The sequence below is a fragment of the Phoca vitulina genome, unplaced genomic scaffold (genome assembly GCF_004348235.1).
Source record: "Phoca vitulina isolate PV1807 unplaced genomic scaffold, GSC_HSeal_1.0 scaffold71, whole genome shotgun sequence".
Taxonomy (NCBI): Eukaryota; Metazoa; Chordata; class Mammalia; order Carnivora; family Phocidae; genus Phoca; species Phoca vitulina.
Window position 1 is genome coordinate 12,888,198 of NW_022589774.1, and position 16,023 is coordinate 12,904,220.

General features: G+C 32.0%; 1 protein-coding gene across 5 annotated transcripts in view; it reads left to right on the forward strand.

Moving 5' to 3' along the window:
• The window catches only part of ODR4 (odr-4 GPCR localization factor homolog), a 108,104-nt gene that overhangs the window by 8,144 nt on the left and 83,937 nt on the right, over positions 1-16,023 (forward strand). For all 5 annotated transcript variants that reach the window (XR_004297977.1, XR_004297978.1, XM_032393224.1 and 2 more), the window contains 8 exons: positions 559-654; positions 2,749-2,855; positions 3,918-3,954; positions 4,702-4,842; positions 5,857-5,952; positions 6,796-6,864; positions 10,547-10,675; positions 11,366-11,456. Coding sequence is in view for 3 of the 5 variants with exons in the window: in XM_032393224.1 (XP_032249115.1) it covers positions 559-654; positions 2,749-2,855; positions 3,918-3,954; positions 4,702-4,842; positions 5,857-5,952; positions 6,796-6,864; positions 10,547-10,675; positions 11,366-11,456 (766 nt within the window). In the remaining 2 variants the exon portion in view is untranslated. The remainder of the gene's footprint in view (positions 1-558; positions 655-2,748; positions 2,856-3,917; positions 3,955-4,701; positions 4,843-5,856; positions 5,953-6,795; positions 6,865-10,546; positions 10,676-11,365; positions 11,457-16,023) is intronic.

The window sequence follows — 16,023 nt, forward strand, 5'->3', positions numbered from 1 at the left end:
ATAGAGTTCAGACACATAGAAGGTAAGGGAAAGTCAGTTTAGGCTGAGGGAGCAGTCTGAATGAAGGTATAGAGTTAGCCAGATATATGTATGGTATTTCAGGGAAAGTAATATCAAGTGAGGCTCTGAGTATCAGATTAGCTAGATTTTAAAGGGTCTGAAATACCAGTAGTAGATAAATTTATATATTATTCAGGTGACAGTAGAAGCCATTGAAAAAATTTTAGAAGGTATTTCAGTCTGTGATCTTGTGAGAAAGGGGTTTGTTTATTGATGTAGCTAAAGGGTGTCATTACTAATGGTATTAAATAGCTTTAGTTATAAAGGCAAAAAAGTAAGGACACTCTAGGAACATTGTGTATATAACGACGCCCCTTCATCATGGTTACCAAATATTTCTCAATATTTTAACCCATTTTTCAAAGCTCCCACCTCAATGCTATGCATATAGTTGGTACTCAAGAGTATTTGCTGATTTAATATTTAGCTTATCAAACACAAAAGATTGCATATAATGGCAAATACCTATGTTAACTAATACTATATTTTTATTTTTAGGTGTCCAGAATGCTACCAGGGGGACTTTTAGTTCTTGGAGTATTTATCATTACAACTTTAGAAATGGGAAATGATTTTCAGAATGCCCTGCGTAGAGTAAGTCTGAAATATCAAAAATTCTTAATATGATCAAAGTTACTTTTTTTTTTTTTAAGCAAGCTCCACACCCAGCATGGAGTCCAACATGGGGCTTGAACTCACAACCTTAAGATCAAGATCTGAGCTGAGATTAAGAGTCAGATGCTTAACCAACTGAATCACCCAGGCGCCCCAAAGTTATGTCATATTTTAATTGATTATACTTATAAACAATGATCCTAGGCATATTTAGATTAGTATTCCATAATTCTTATGCTGGGATTATGTTGAAACCGCTTTTTCCATCCAACTGCTTGGTATTTTGAGTGTAAAAAAAAAGTCAATATTTCTATTTTCAATCAAAGCTATATATTTTTAAATAGCTTTAAGTTTAAAGATAATTTTTTACTATTATGAGACAAATTATAATGGTTTAAGAGTTTTTCTTATACAATAGCAATATTCTGCTAGAGCTTCCTTTTAGTTCCAAGTGATTGCTATAATGCGAAGTTGATAGATTTTGTGATTCTTCACCTGTTCAATATTCTCAAGATCCTGAGAGTAAAACATAATCAGATTCTTTATTCCTGGACAGAGTATCTATCATTAGTCCCCTCCTTTTTTAATTCCCATATCAGTAAATTGGGTAACATAGTATGTAAATAAATACGAAGGTCTACAAGCTGTTTCTCCTTAAGCCCAAATCTAAAGCAAATTTTGTGCAGGCAGCTTTCATCTCTTTTAGTACTCAGGATCCAAATGAGCCTTCAAAAAGTTCTTTCCCACCCCAAGAGAGGGGGGGACCCTATAATCTTGAGAAGTGCAAAACCCCACAGAATCTCCAAAAAACATTTTCTAGTAAAAAAGTGTGCAGCCAGTAAGAATCACAGTTGCTACAGATTCTTCCAGTTTTGTAACCTTTCCTGTCAAATGTCCCACATTAAATCTTTGCAATTTTACCTAAGGGAGAAAGGGAAGAAAATGGAGATATTCCTCCCCCTTGGCTAGTTACTCAACTTTCTGCTGTTTTTTCCATTTTAAATAAATGTACCTTTCACAGTTGTTCATCTTCTTTGACATTTTGAAATGTAATCTAAATGTGTTTTTAATCTCATTGGTTGTGCATCCTTTTGTGGTTGGCACTGGATTGCATAGGGTGAATGTGGGCTCAATGCTAGAGAGATACAGTTGGTCCTCTTTCTTTTTTTTTTTTTTTTTAAGATTTTTTATTTATTTGACAGAGAGAGACAGCGAGAGAGGGAACACAAGCAGGGGGAGTGGAAGAGGGAGAAGCAGGCTTCCCGCTGAGCAGGGAGCCCGATGTGGGGCTTGATCCCAGGACCCTGGGATCATAACCTGAGCCAAAGGCAGACGCTTAACGACTGAGCCACCCAGGCAGCCCCCAAGTACACGGTCCTCTTTCCTTTTGCTTCGAAGAAATTTCTTTTGATATCATTATTAAGAAAGTTGTGCCTCTTCTCATCAGTTGTGTTCAGTTTATGGACCATGTGAATTAGGTAACAGATTAGGTTTGTCTGTGCACATTATTATTGGGAGGTTTAGAGTCAAATTTATGACCCCTCTACTCATATCAGGTATGCATTTTTATAGTTCTTATTTCTGGCATAAATGTACGTCACTATTTCTGATTTTTTTTTACTTTCAGTTTGTTACTACTATATTTTATGTGTACTTGTATAGTGCCTTTTATGTTTTGTGATAGTTAGTAAGAAATCCCAAAAGGGTGACCTGCTTCATTTTTGTAGGTTAAAAGTCACTTGTCATTTCTCATTCTAATTAAAATAGTCTTTATTCTATACTTCTAAACTTAAATCCTAATTACCCAAAATTAATTTCTTATGTCCAGTTGATTAATGACCGTGATTTATATTTTTACATTTAGAACCCAAATTTTATAGATCCCTGAAAATGGAATCCAAAAAGTTAATAATCAGTTTTACTCTTTCTTTTGAAGAAAATAAAATTTAATGATAGAATCATGGAATTTTAAAGCTAATTAGGAGCTTAGAGACATTATAATTATCTTTTTTCTGCACTCACTTTTGTTCTCTTATTTTGCATTAAGTTGATGTGTGTTTTGCTCTCTTTCAGCTAGTATTTGCTATGGAAAAATCTATGAATAAAAGGAGATTGTGGAATTTCACAGAAGAGGAGATCTCAGAACGAGTGACACTTCACATTTGTTCTTCTACAAAAAAGTATCTTTTATTTAGGTGTTTATATTTTAAAGTATATGATATCAAAATAATGTTCCTGCAGTTTTTTCCCGAAACATTTATTTAAATTGTATTTTAAAAACAGGCATAATTTGGAAGTTTTTCCTTCAAATAACACATAATTAGGACTGCCAATAATAATAATAGAAATAATGGTCGTTAATCGTGTCTTAGGATTGTTAAAGAGTTTAAGAAAGGTGGCAAGGACTGGGGATTCTGAGCTCTTTACCAGCCAACTACCCCATTTTTTGATGCTTAGTAGGTCCTCTACAAGAGAGGTCGATGCCCATCTGACAGCTTAGGCAAAGTAATGGCTTTTATCATGTTAAATTTTCACCTCCAGTTCAAAATGTCCAATTCAGAGCACAGATAATACTGAGCTGGACAGTGTAGGACATCCAAGAAATTTTTATGTCTTTAGCCAAGATCAAGTGACACTAAAAGCCTCCTTAGGGCCTCCTTAGCTTCTTTCCTCTACATCTTGCCAGGGCAAGAGTACCAGAGGCAGCCACACCAAGGGAGCGAAGCAGTGCAAGGGACCAGTAAATTAGGACTTGCAAAAGACAAAATTCAAAAACTGATCATTCCTGCAGAAGCTGAGCTTGTAACTCATTTACAGGCCCTTTGACCCAATAAACATTTTCAGACTTGACTACATTCAAAACAGCACTCCTATTTGTTATAGAGGGTGTGTATTTGAGGAAAATTTTGCAAGTGCTTCCATTCTATTCATTGTGATTAGCAGGATTTTAAGCAATAGGGAATAGTTTAAAGCACCACAAGTATTATAGTCAGAACAGTTTTTGTGTACATATATATTAGTTTATACAAAATATGAACGTATATATGTTTATTTACAAGTTGTATGTGTATTTGTGCAAACATACATATAAATATATATGTATATCTTTAAGTATACGAAGTGGTATGATTTTATAAAAACTCTTGGATGCATGTACTTTATTTTTATTTTTTGATAGTTTATTTTCTTTTGATTATCAAGAATTCTCTTTTTTTGGTTATTTCTATCCTTAATCAGTAAAGAATATTTTGTCGAACTTATGATATCCATGATCCAAAGGTAAGAAAATTGCTTTTTAAAGATTTTTGTATTACAGAGTATTTTTAAAATAAAATTCAATTATTTAGTTTTAAAAGTTTTCAGTGCTTTCACTTCTTATCGATGTCTACAACCACCTGCACTTTTTGTTTTGAAATATGATTAATTTCATTACAAGCAAGGAAAAAAGTTTTTGTTGTTGTTCAAATATTTTTCTTAAGCTCCCCCTACCTATTTATGCATTTAGTATTATATTTGAGAGGTTGGTAGTAAAAGCATCTGGGCTTTTGGTAGTTACGTTGCCTAGTAAGCAAGCTACCTACTAGCAGAATCCAGACTAACATTTTGCTAAGGTGTCTAAAAGCAATATGAAAAAGTAACTTCACAGTATTGTGTTAAGAGAGGATAGGACAGAAAGGAGAACATCTGGCACCTGATAGTCATTCAGTGGTTATTTGCTCCACACAGAAGCTTCTGAATTGACACCGTCAAAGTTACAGATGAGAACCAGAGAACTGATTCTTTTTAACCTAGCACTGGGGGATGGAGTTGCCAAGGCTGTCTGGAATGTATTGAAGGATAGTGAATTTAATGCATGCTTTATTTCTATTTAGTTTTAACCTGTTGCCCTTTAATGAAAGAAGTTGGCCAAATATGTTAGATATCAGCTTGTATGATTTATTAGGTTGTACATTTTATATTTTATTGATCCGTGTATTTTACCTAAATCACATATTTTATGTTTTTCCACCTTCACCACTGCTAAAGAGTTCAGCAAAACCAGCAGATTGGAAGTATCAAAATGGACTATCAACTTCATGGCTTTCATTAGAGTGTACAGTTCATATTAATATTCACATCCCACTGTCTACCACTTCTGTCAGCTATACTCTGGAGAAAAATACAAAGGTATCAGGGCAAAATGAATTTTCTTTAGTGATCACTGAACAGATAATCTGCTTTTATTTTGGTTGTCTATGCCATTCATTTTGTAATCCTCAAAAATTACATGCTAATTATGATGATATTATTATGGGTGACTAATTTATTACTCCAGCCAAATTAGAAATTTAGAGATAGGACAGCATTATAATACTAATGTATTTAGCATAATAGGTGCTCCATAAATATTTCTTGATTAACATGCAATTAAGTACATTGTAAAATATAGTTACATAAAATATAATTATATAAAAAGGTATACTGTTTGGTCTTTTTTTTTTCTCCTCTTGGTCTTTAGTTTTATTTTCTCCTTTACAGTCCTCTTTTGTATTTCTGTACCATTCTTTTGTTCTTATTTCAGTTCTCTTCTTTTTTCCTATTGAAGGAAGCAAATGGAACTTGCTTATTTTTTCCTCTTTAGTACTGCTTTATATATTTGTTCTTGAGGTTCTTTCTCTTTTCTCACTTTTAATATAATGGGAATTATTGAATTTTATTTGACTGTGATCATGTAGTTATTAAGCCTCCTAAGTGTGTGATATGAATGTTAGTTTGGGATAAAGATTAGAAAAACTATTATTAAATATGGCTAAGTTGCCAAAATTTGGGGATAATACTTTTTTTTGTTGTTTATGAGACGGAATAAAAGCAAGCATAGGGAATATAGTCAGTGATATTGTAATAGTGTTGTGTAGTGACAGATGGTAGCTACACTTGTGAGCATAGCATAAGTATAAATAAATTGGGTCACTATGTTGTATACCTGAAACTAATGTAATATTGTGTGTCAACTATATGCAAAAATTTTTTAAAAATATGTGAAGAAAAAAATGGCAAAATGTTAACTCAAAAAATAAAATACCATGTTACTGATTACCACATTAACATTTGAGTATATTAGGTGGAAAAAAAGTGGGCCCTAGGGAGTTTAATTGAGATGACATTATATCTGAAAGATATCCATGTTGTGTTCCTTTTAAGAATGGACTTGCACGCTGGGCTAAGCAAATAGAAAATGGCGTTTATTTGATTAATGGACAAGTTAAAGATGAAGATTGTGATCTATTAGAAGGACAGGTGAGTTGAGAGAAAATCATCTTACTTATGAAATTATTTGTGCTTAAGGAAAAATAAAAGGTGACTTTTCTTTAGTTCTTGCCTTCCTGAAAACAGTTTCCATCTACTTCTTATTTCTAAGGTCTTTTTTTTTTATTTCTAAGGTCTTTTAAAGTAAAGGGCAAATAAATGTTTTTTTCAGAGAATGATTGGAGATTATTTCTGAATTAATTGGAATCCTGAAATCTGAAGAAGGGAGTGTCATCTAAATTCTATCTAATTTCCCAATTGTAAACTGCTTGCTTAAAACTAAAGGTACATGTTCTACTTTGATAGCAGTTTAAAAGACTGTTTGACCATTTTATAGAAGGGATCTATACAGGTTTCTAAAATAGCTTTGATCTATCTGAAGAGGAACTTTGGTAATCTCTCCCTTTAGTGCAAAGGTCAGTGAACTTTATGTAAAAAACCAAATGGTTAATATTTTAGACTTGGTGGGCCACATGGTCTCTGGCAACTATTCAACAAGCAGCCACAGATAACATGTAAATGAATGATTTTGATTGCGTTCTGTAAAACTTTATTTACAAAGACTAGAAGTGGTCTGGATTTGACCTATAGCCATAGTTTGCCAGTCCTTACTTTAGAGGAATAAAAGTAGGGAATTAATGGTTTTTAAGAGTGTACACTGATTGATAGACAATACACAAAGTAACATATTTATAGAAAAAGCCAATATAAAACAAATAATAAGACTTTCTTTTCCTCTAAGTTACTTAATATATGTAAGATAGTTCCTAAATTGTCTTTTGTATTCCGCTCCAGTCTCAGTAATCTAGTTTTTTAACTTTTGTGTTTTTTCAGAAAAAATCTTCTAGAGGAAATGTTCAAGCAACTAGTCATCCTTTTGATGTCAAAGTGCTAACACAGTTGGTAAATATTTTAAAATACTACTTATCTAAAATACTTTATTTTTTAGAATAATCATAATAAAATTGTTTTGGTTTTTATATTTATAATTAGAGAGTCAAAGAATTTTAGAGATGTGAAGTGTAAAAAATGTCTAGTTCTAGGAAATTTATTTCCAAGAAGCATTATGTTAATAAAACCTATTTTGGTCTTTTGCCTCAAGGCTATTAACATTTTAGCATCAAGTAGAGAGCAATTTAAAAATATATATGTATTTTATATATATAACATATATAAATAACACATACATACATGTATGTGTGTGTGATATTTTGGGTTGTAGGTTTTATGAGCAAAGTTGTAGTTCTTAACAACTTAAAAAGATGTATGCAGAGATGTGCCAAGAGTTGTCATATACTTAATTTTGAAGTATATTTATACCTCCTCTGATTTGGTAAAAATCACATATTATTAGCAACTTTTATATTTTTATATAGTTGTTTTAAATTACACATCTCTTCAGAATTGAAAGTCGGGTATCTTGAAGAATAAAAAGTTAAAGCCACTAATTATTCCTAAAAGAACGCATGCAGAACAGGATATTTTTTATTGTATGTTTTGTACAAATACAAATATTGTATTTTTTTTTAACTAAGTAAAATAGACTTAAAGGTAATTTGCATAGGAGGACTTTTTAATTTCTTTTCTTCCTTCTCTGTGTTTGGCAATAGTATTTACTAAATTGTCATTGGATTTAATGGCACTCAATATGAGTTCTCAATTTCTCTTCTTAGTACCTTTGAGTTTAGATGTGTCCTTTATTTTATTTTCTTTAAAGATTTTATTTTATTTATTTGACAGAGAGAGAGAGAGAGAGAGAGACAGCTAGAGAGGGAACACAAGCAGGGGGAGTGGGAGAGGGAGAAGCAGGCTCCTGGCCGAGCAGGGAGCCCAATGCGGGGCTCAATCCCAGGACCCTGGGATCATGACCTAAGCCAAAGGCAGACGCTTAACGACTGAGCCACCCAGGCACCCCTAGATGTGTCCTTTATTTTAAATCTATTCCTGTATCTATATGCTTTTTACTAGATATGCTTACATGACCTTTTGTTTTTTTAAATAATTTACTTAAAATTATTTTAGTGATAAAATTGGAGTTGGTAGATGTGTAGACTACGGGAAAAGAGAAAGGAGAGATAATATTATGAGAGATAATTTATTATAATATTTATTATTATACAGTATAATATTTTTTTATCAATCATTCCACTGGTCAGCCAGCTTGAAACTTTAAAATGACTAATATGTAATAAGTAGTCAATAAATATTTGATGTCACTTTCCTCCTGCTTAACCTCCATCAAGTCTTGTTGATTTTTCCTTTGCAGTGTTAAGTTCATCTTCTATTTTCCTTACGGTCTTAACTGCCACTAGTCTTACAATGTTATTAATTTACTTATATTATTACATATAACTCTTAACTGGTCTCTGTTCATTCTTGTCCAGAGTGATTCTTTTTCTGAAAATCCTGATACCTTTATTTGTATGTCTCTTGGAGTATCTTCTATATTTCCAGTCTATCCTACATATAAACCGTCAGATTATCCTATCTGAGTCACAGTTTGCATTCATTCACTTGTTAATTACTTATTAGTGTTTTTTAGAAAAGATTTATTGAGTATGTATAAGGGTTAGGCACTGATTGTGTTAATCTCCTTGTTTAAAATTTCTTAGGTGCTCTACACTGACTACTTAGAAAAGTCTAATTCAAGGCTCTTCATAGCCGCAGCATGCCTATTCATTAATTTCATACTTACTGTTTCAGAGGTTTGCTTTCTATGCCTTTAAAATCGTATTTATTTTCTGAGCCATGTGTCTTGCCAGTACCATCTTTTCTCTGTCATTCAGACAGTCAGAATCCTGTCTGTACTTTAAGATCTACCCCAAATGCTACCACTTATGTAAAGTTTCTTTTGGTCATCATAACCAGAGGAATCTTTTCTTTTCCAAAATACTATATCATTGTCACAGAAATTCCTCCACTTATGACCAAGTTAGGTTCCCAGAGTCTCTTTGTAAGCTACTTTGTTCCTAAGTCCAAAGAAACCAAGAGGAGTTGACATTTGTAGAACACAGGTACATTTCTACCAGAAAGAAGTAAGTTAATCCTTACATCTTTTGAAAATTCTGCGTGTGTATGTGGTCTGTAATATATAGTCTAGTCCTTTTTGGAAAATAGTGCCCTAATTAAGGGCGCTATTATATGTTATATAATATTAGATAGTGTTATATTATATTATGTTATGTTATATATTATTATAAGTGTGTTATATACTATAAAACATATGCTAGATATTAAATATATAAAATAGGGCATTATGTTCCAAAATGGAATAGTTTCATCAATAGTAAAGTTCCGCATAGTGGATAAGGGAAGCCCAGTACTCTCCCTCCACCTTCACCTTATTGATATATAGATGATCTCTACGAGTATCATAGGAAGCTTATTCCAGATACAATATGAGCATTATCACCCTGCTGTTTGGTTTGATGAAAGACATTTTTTTAAACAGACTTGGAACCTTTTAAACTATTCAGTCTGTGACAAATTTCTTACCAATAAGAACTTGACTGTGTTTAAGTTTAAATTCTTAAAAAAAAAACAACACAAAGAAAACAAACTAGCTTTTCTTGAATTACATTAGACATTGACTGTTCAGTAGCTACATATTAAGTCTTTCATTTTCTTCACCATTTTTCCTCCTCAGTTCCTGATTACTCTTTTTGCAGAGGCACATATAACACTATTCATAAGTTGCATGATTTGTTTTTGTTCTTCAGAATTGACCCTATTTATTCTAGGTATACTTAGAATTTTTATTTTTACCATGTCTCACTTATGGGGTATCCTTTTTTAAAATCACAATTTTTGTTTCCATTGTGATTTATAGGCTTCCAGTAGTACTTTCACTGTTTTAATGCTCTCCTTGTTTGGGCATTTATTAAAATAATAAGGTTAAAAACATCTGTGAAACATCTTGAAACCAAGCATGAATTAGCACTCCTTAGATTACGGAAGAATGAGCTTGTAAATGGAAGGGACTGCTTACAACCACTCATGTCATTTTCTGGCGACAACCTCAGTTGACTTGCCTTTTTGCTGCTGGGGAACATATAGCATTACTTTTAGTCTATGGAAGTTAAGTGTCAAAAGTGTATAAATAAGTGTCTTTACACTGCTTATCATTTTACCAAGTTTTACACAACCTCTGTTATTCCAGTTATTTTTGTGCAAATCTTATATTGCATACCTTATATATCCTACTACACAGATGATGTACTAAATATATATATATGTCTTCTTTACACATCTTTTATCTTAACAGTATTTAACCGAGTAATCTGCAAATAATATATTTTTAGTGAATATGTTAAATAAAGAATGGTATTTTAGATGGTCATGTTAGTAAGAAAAAATTTAGATGTAGTTGTGTTTAACATCAGAGTACATTTAAAATACTCAGAAAATAATATATAACTTAGTAAGGAGGACTATGAAGGCCTTTTAATAATTTATGGGAAATATTTTCAAACACTTGGTTCAGTCAAAAATTCTATCTTGCTTCATGAAATGACTTATATAATTTTTAAGTGTTTCATATAGTTAATTGCTGGCTATTAGAACTTAAAGAGATTTTGTCTTTCAGCTTCTGAATTCGGACCGCAGATCCACAGCCACAGTCCAGATCTGCAGTGGCTCTGTAAACCTTAAGGGTGCTGTGAAATGCAGAGCCTATATTCATAGCAATAAACCCAAGGTTAAAGATGCTGTGCAGGTACAAAAGGAATAACTGGTATATGAAAAACAGAAGCATGTTGATGTAACTATTCAAAAATCCTAAAATTTTTCTCAATCTCAGATTTCATAATTATGAATTTGATTTTAACTGATAATCAAGTCCCAATCTATTGGCTAGTCCAAATATACCATGTAATTGGTCCCAAGATTTTCATAGGTAGGATGTCTGTTTTAAACTGATGATTATACAAATTTATTCAGTGCTCCACAGTTTGATATATTAGTGCATTTGAAATCATTTCTTTGGAGGGAAATTAAACTTTTTAAATAACAAGAAGAGTATTCATTGGAAGTATTATTAGGTAATATTCTGTAATCCGTAAAATTTCTATCCAGAAATTTTAAAAATGATGACTGGCACTTTTGTCATAGTTATACATTTCCTAATTTGGAACACTAGCATTATTTCTTTAGATGGAAAATTTCATTCATTTATTTGGTTTTAATTATTTAAATGAAGGTTAAGCAAATTTGCTATTAAACTGTTAATGTGTTAATAAGCATGTTAAATAAATGGACATTAAAAAATGGAATGATGTACCAGTTATTTTAGTGGACATGATTATATAGGAAAGTCAATTATGTTGGGGGAGGGTGGTAATAAAATAGTGCAAATCTAAAGTAATGGGTTTTATTTCTTATTGTAATTTGTTTTGTTTTTTCATAGGCAATGAAGAGAGATATATTGAATACAGTTGCAGATCGTTGTGAAATGCTATTTGAGGATCTGCTTTTGAATGAAATTCCAGAAAAAAAAGTTATGAGTATAAAATTAAGAACATTTTTTGTGTGTGTTCAATTGATACAGTAATAGGATGTCAAAATGTAGTAGATACATCATCTTTTGTAACTACCCAGATCTATCTTTTATAACAATATGGCATCTTTTACTTTTCTTAGTGAATGACAGTTTTTCAGTTGCCACCCAAAAAAAAGATGTTTGGAACACCTTATAATAACAAATCTGTCAACTTTTAACAGTCTCAGGGAGGATTTTTAAAAAAAATTCTGCATGAATTTCTGCCAGAATGGATAAACTATTAACTTTTTAATTTAATTTTATTTTATTTTTAAGATTTTATTTATTTGAGAGAGAGAGAGCACAAGCGGGGAAGCAGCAGAGGGAGAAAAGCAGGCTCCCCACTGAGATGGAGCCTGACATGGGGCTTGATCTCAGGACCTTGAGATCATGACCTGAGCTGAAGGCAGCCACTTAAACTGAGCCACCCAGGTGCCCTTTTGTTGACATTTTAAAGCTAATGTTTTTTCATTAAATCTGAGATTTAAAAAAAATATTATTCAAAATAAAAATATTTATTTATTAGTGTTAAGTATTATATAATAAATTTTTAATAGGTATTAATTTATGGTATGTATACAATTGATCTATTAATACCAAATTTTTTTGAATACCAATTTATATACTCATTATTACTCTAACACTCTATCAGATTTTAAAAAGCCTGGGTCATGGTGTCTTAACCTTTTATATTATTCCGTTTTGAAAATTATAAACTATACCATTTCCATAATTTGTATTAATAATAATATTTTTACTCCAAAAGAAAATTATAATACTGAGTATGCTTTTTGAAGTTACACATTTTTCTCTACCTTCCTACCATTCAGGTGCGATTGCACTTGCAATTCACAGTTGAGTATGTACATAATTGAAACATATACATTAGCTAGTTAAGGGAATATTTTTATGTTAATAGGAAAAACTCTATGTAACTATGTAATACACTTCTTGTAGTACTATTGATAGGTAGTATATTAGGTTTGGTGGACTAGTCATAATTTTTATATTCCTAATATGATAGATTAGCGGAATTGCCAGATTTAACATTTGTCCTTCCTATACTCACAAATAACCCTGAAGTTCCATTTACTAATGTACAGTTTTTCTGAGACATGAATTTGAATCTTACATGCAACAATTGGATTGAGATTTTTGTTTTGGAAAGTATGTAAAACCTGATCAGTCAGTCACCCGGTCAGCCTATCAGCCTCGTGTTGGGGTGGCCTTGTTTTTACTACTTTGTGTATGTGATAACTCTCGTGGTGCTAAACATTACTTCACTTTTTGAGCAACAGTATGTGCTACAACTGAACTGTGAATTTTAGGATTTTCAGGGACGTGGGGATGCATTCACCATTAGTGCCACAATCTACCCTATTATACACATTAGTTCAATACTCTATTCCATTTAACAGTGCTTTGTAAACTGGTATTATATGACTGTCTTGGTATTACTTTATATTGAGTGAGCTAGTATTTTTAAATTTTTGCTGATGTTCAAGCAGTACAATTACTTCCCACAGCAGTTGTGATATTTATACATTAAATTTGATGTATTAGAAGTTAACGTTATCTAATGTTACCTCTTCCTAAATTTTTTAAAAATAAAAGTTTTCACTGGTAGTTGAGTGGCCTTTGAGGCCTGTGTGAAGAGAATGGTCACTGTAGTTTGTTGGAAAAAAAGCAGTGACTAACATATTTGGTTGGGTTCTGTGTCTACTCTACCATTAGCTGAGTCACTTTGGACCAATGATTTAGTCCATCCAAGCATCCATTGTCTTATCTAGAAAACAGGGATTATAGTAGATAATCTTTGAGGTTGTGAGATTAAAAAAGATGATGTTTGTAAAGTCCCTGATACAAATTGGTAAACTATATGTTCAGTAAGTGGTAGTTACTATTATATTGGAGATGATAAAGAGAATTATTTGATAATTGTCTTTAAATTTTCCTAACTTTAATTTTTGGGAAGTGTATCATTGTATTTCGAAAAGAAAGCAAGTATAAATATATATATTTTTAAACTTTAGTAACAGAATTATTTCAGCAACATGTTAGTTGATCTTAAGATACCACAATAAAAGAATAAATTGCAAGTAATAATACAAACAAAAGTAAAATTTGAAGTTGAACACATATATACCAAATTGTTAGATTTTAGATTTAGTCTTCATTTTACTTATCTTTCTTCTATACTGGTAAGATTTTATGTATTTGTAATTTGGTAAAATGTAGAATGTATGCCATGAAATTAACCTGAACTAGAAGGTTTTTTTGCATGTTTAAGGAAGTCTGCAAAGGGCATATTAACTTTACATTCCTAATCTTTAAAATAAACATAGTCTCTGAATTCTGGCTATCCAGATGAAAGAACTGGATGTAGTTGAATGACAATAAAAAATATAAGTCCAATCATTCCTTTAACTTATTATGGTCTTCCCCTTCTCAGATTCCCCTTAAGAATTCCGGAGCTTCTCTCAGCCTACATTCAGTCTTAACCAAATTACTCTCAGCAGATAACCTCCTCATTGTGAAAATTGAAGACTCTTACCTTCTTCCATTCCTATATTCATATCCATCCATATCACTTGTCCTCTGAGAACATATTTGTATTCCTCTTTGCCTTTGGTCGTGGTTTTGCTCTCTAGATGGCACTTCTCTTTGCTTCATACAAATGTCTACTTATCCTTCAAGAATCAACTCAGATCTCAACTATTGTACACAATTTTCTATAATACTCCAGTATGAGTTAGGATTCTGTTCTTAACCAGTAAAAAACCCATTCTTATATTGCCTTGAATTTTTTTCTCTGTTTTGAACTTACTTCAAATAACGTTTAACTAGATGCTCTGCTGTGGGAATATTCCTAAAGGATTCTTAGAATACTTTGTGAGAAATGTTTTTTTAAAAGATCCTCCCTTTTTTAACCTCAGACCAACCAGAAAAAAACTTGGTTTTATTTAGATACTAAATGGCTAATTTAACTTTTTTTTTTTAAAGATTTTTATTTATTTATTTAACAGAGATAGCACAAGTAGGGAGAGCAGCAGGCAGAGGGAGAGGGAGAAGCAGGCTCTCTACTGAGCAAGGAGCCCGATATGGGGCTCGATCCCAGGACCCTGGGATCATGACCTGAGCCGAAGGCAGACGCTTAACGACTGAGCCACCCAGGCGCGTCTAATTTAACTTTTTAATTTGAAAATTATAAGTTCTTTTTTTAAATGAGTAATTTAAAATGATCGCAACTACTGCTTTCACGTTTGATTTTATACCAAAGAAATTTATTTCTTTTTCAGGAAAACGAGAATTAATGCAGCTTGAAATAGTTTTAAAATTTTGCATGCCAGTTACACATATATATTGTAGCCATCTTTGAAAGTTTTGAACTTAACCTGTTTTAAGAAACTGTAGCCCAAAATAAAATAGTACATCCCTAATTTCAATGTGTGGACAATATACATGCTACAGTAAAAATTGCAGTAATATAATTTTACCGCTAGGAGGCAGCCTGGTCAAAGTAAAATTCTTCTCCCAGTTCTCATATGACAACAAGATAAGCAGAATCTGCAGGAACACTAATTTAAGTCATAGCATTTTCTGTGACACTTAAGGCATTCTTCATCATCTTTTGTTTGTAAAGCTAAAGCTACCACTAGTTTCTTGATAAGGAAATGTAGATTGCTTTTAAAGTGAGCCCTAGTTTTCTACTTGATCTGTACATTGGCTGCTTAATCATATCCATTGCTGAAAGAGGTGGTTCTTTACACAAAATCTCTATCTTTGTTAATAGTTCAATAGAATGATGGTGTTGAACCAAACAATAATTATGTGTTCATGTAGAACAGTGACAATGTTAGAAATTGGGGGGAATATTGTATTTTACTTTGTGAGTATTCAAAGAATGAAACATTTATTATTTAGATCCAGATTATTTTTTCTAAAGATAATTTAAAGCTGATTACAAAAAGGTATTACAATTTAACAAGATAAAAATTATTAGCAATAAGAATGAGGCAAGAGGAAAATGAAAAAGAAAGTAGGATGGAGTTGGTAGTAAGATGAGTATACAAAGCATGTATCTTGATGTCCTGGTAAGATGAAGTCAGTGGTAAGATTAGTGCAAAATGAATGCTATTCAATTTTCCTATACATTTGATGTAGGTGGGCCACTAATTTGACTCCAAACTTGCATGAAGAAGAGAAATATTTATAAAATGCGGTGCTTGTATGGTTAAACAAGAAAAACAACAATTTCTGAGACCAGGGACAAAATTCTCCTGGGTATTCCTTCATAGGACAGTGGATAATACAAGAATATATAACTTAAAAAAAAAAGGAAAGAAAGAATGTATAACTAACAATACCTTCACATTTGAAGGCAGTGGTTAAGTTTACATTTCATAGGAGTATCATTTAGTCCCTTGCAGAGGCCAGGAGTATTGAGGTAAAGCAGAATTCAGTAAGAGCAATTCTGTGTCCAATCAATTAAGACATAAAAAGGCCTTTTAGGTTTTATTTTTATT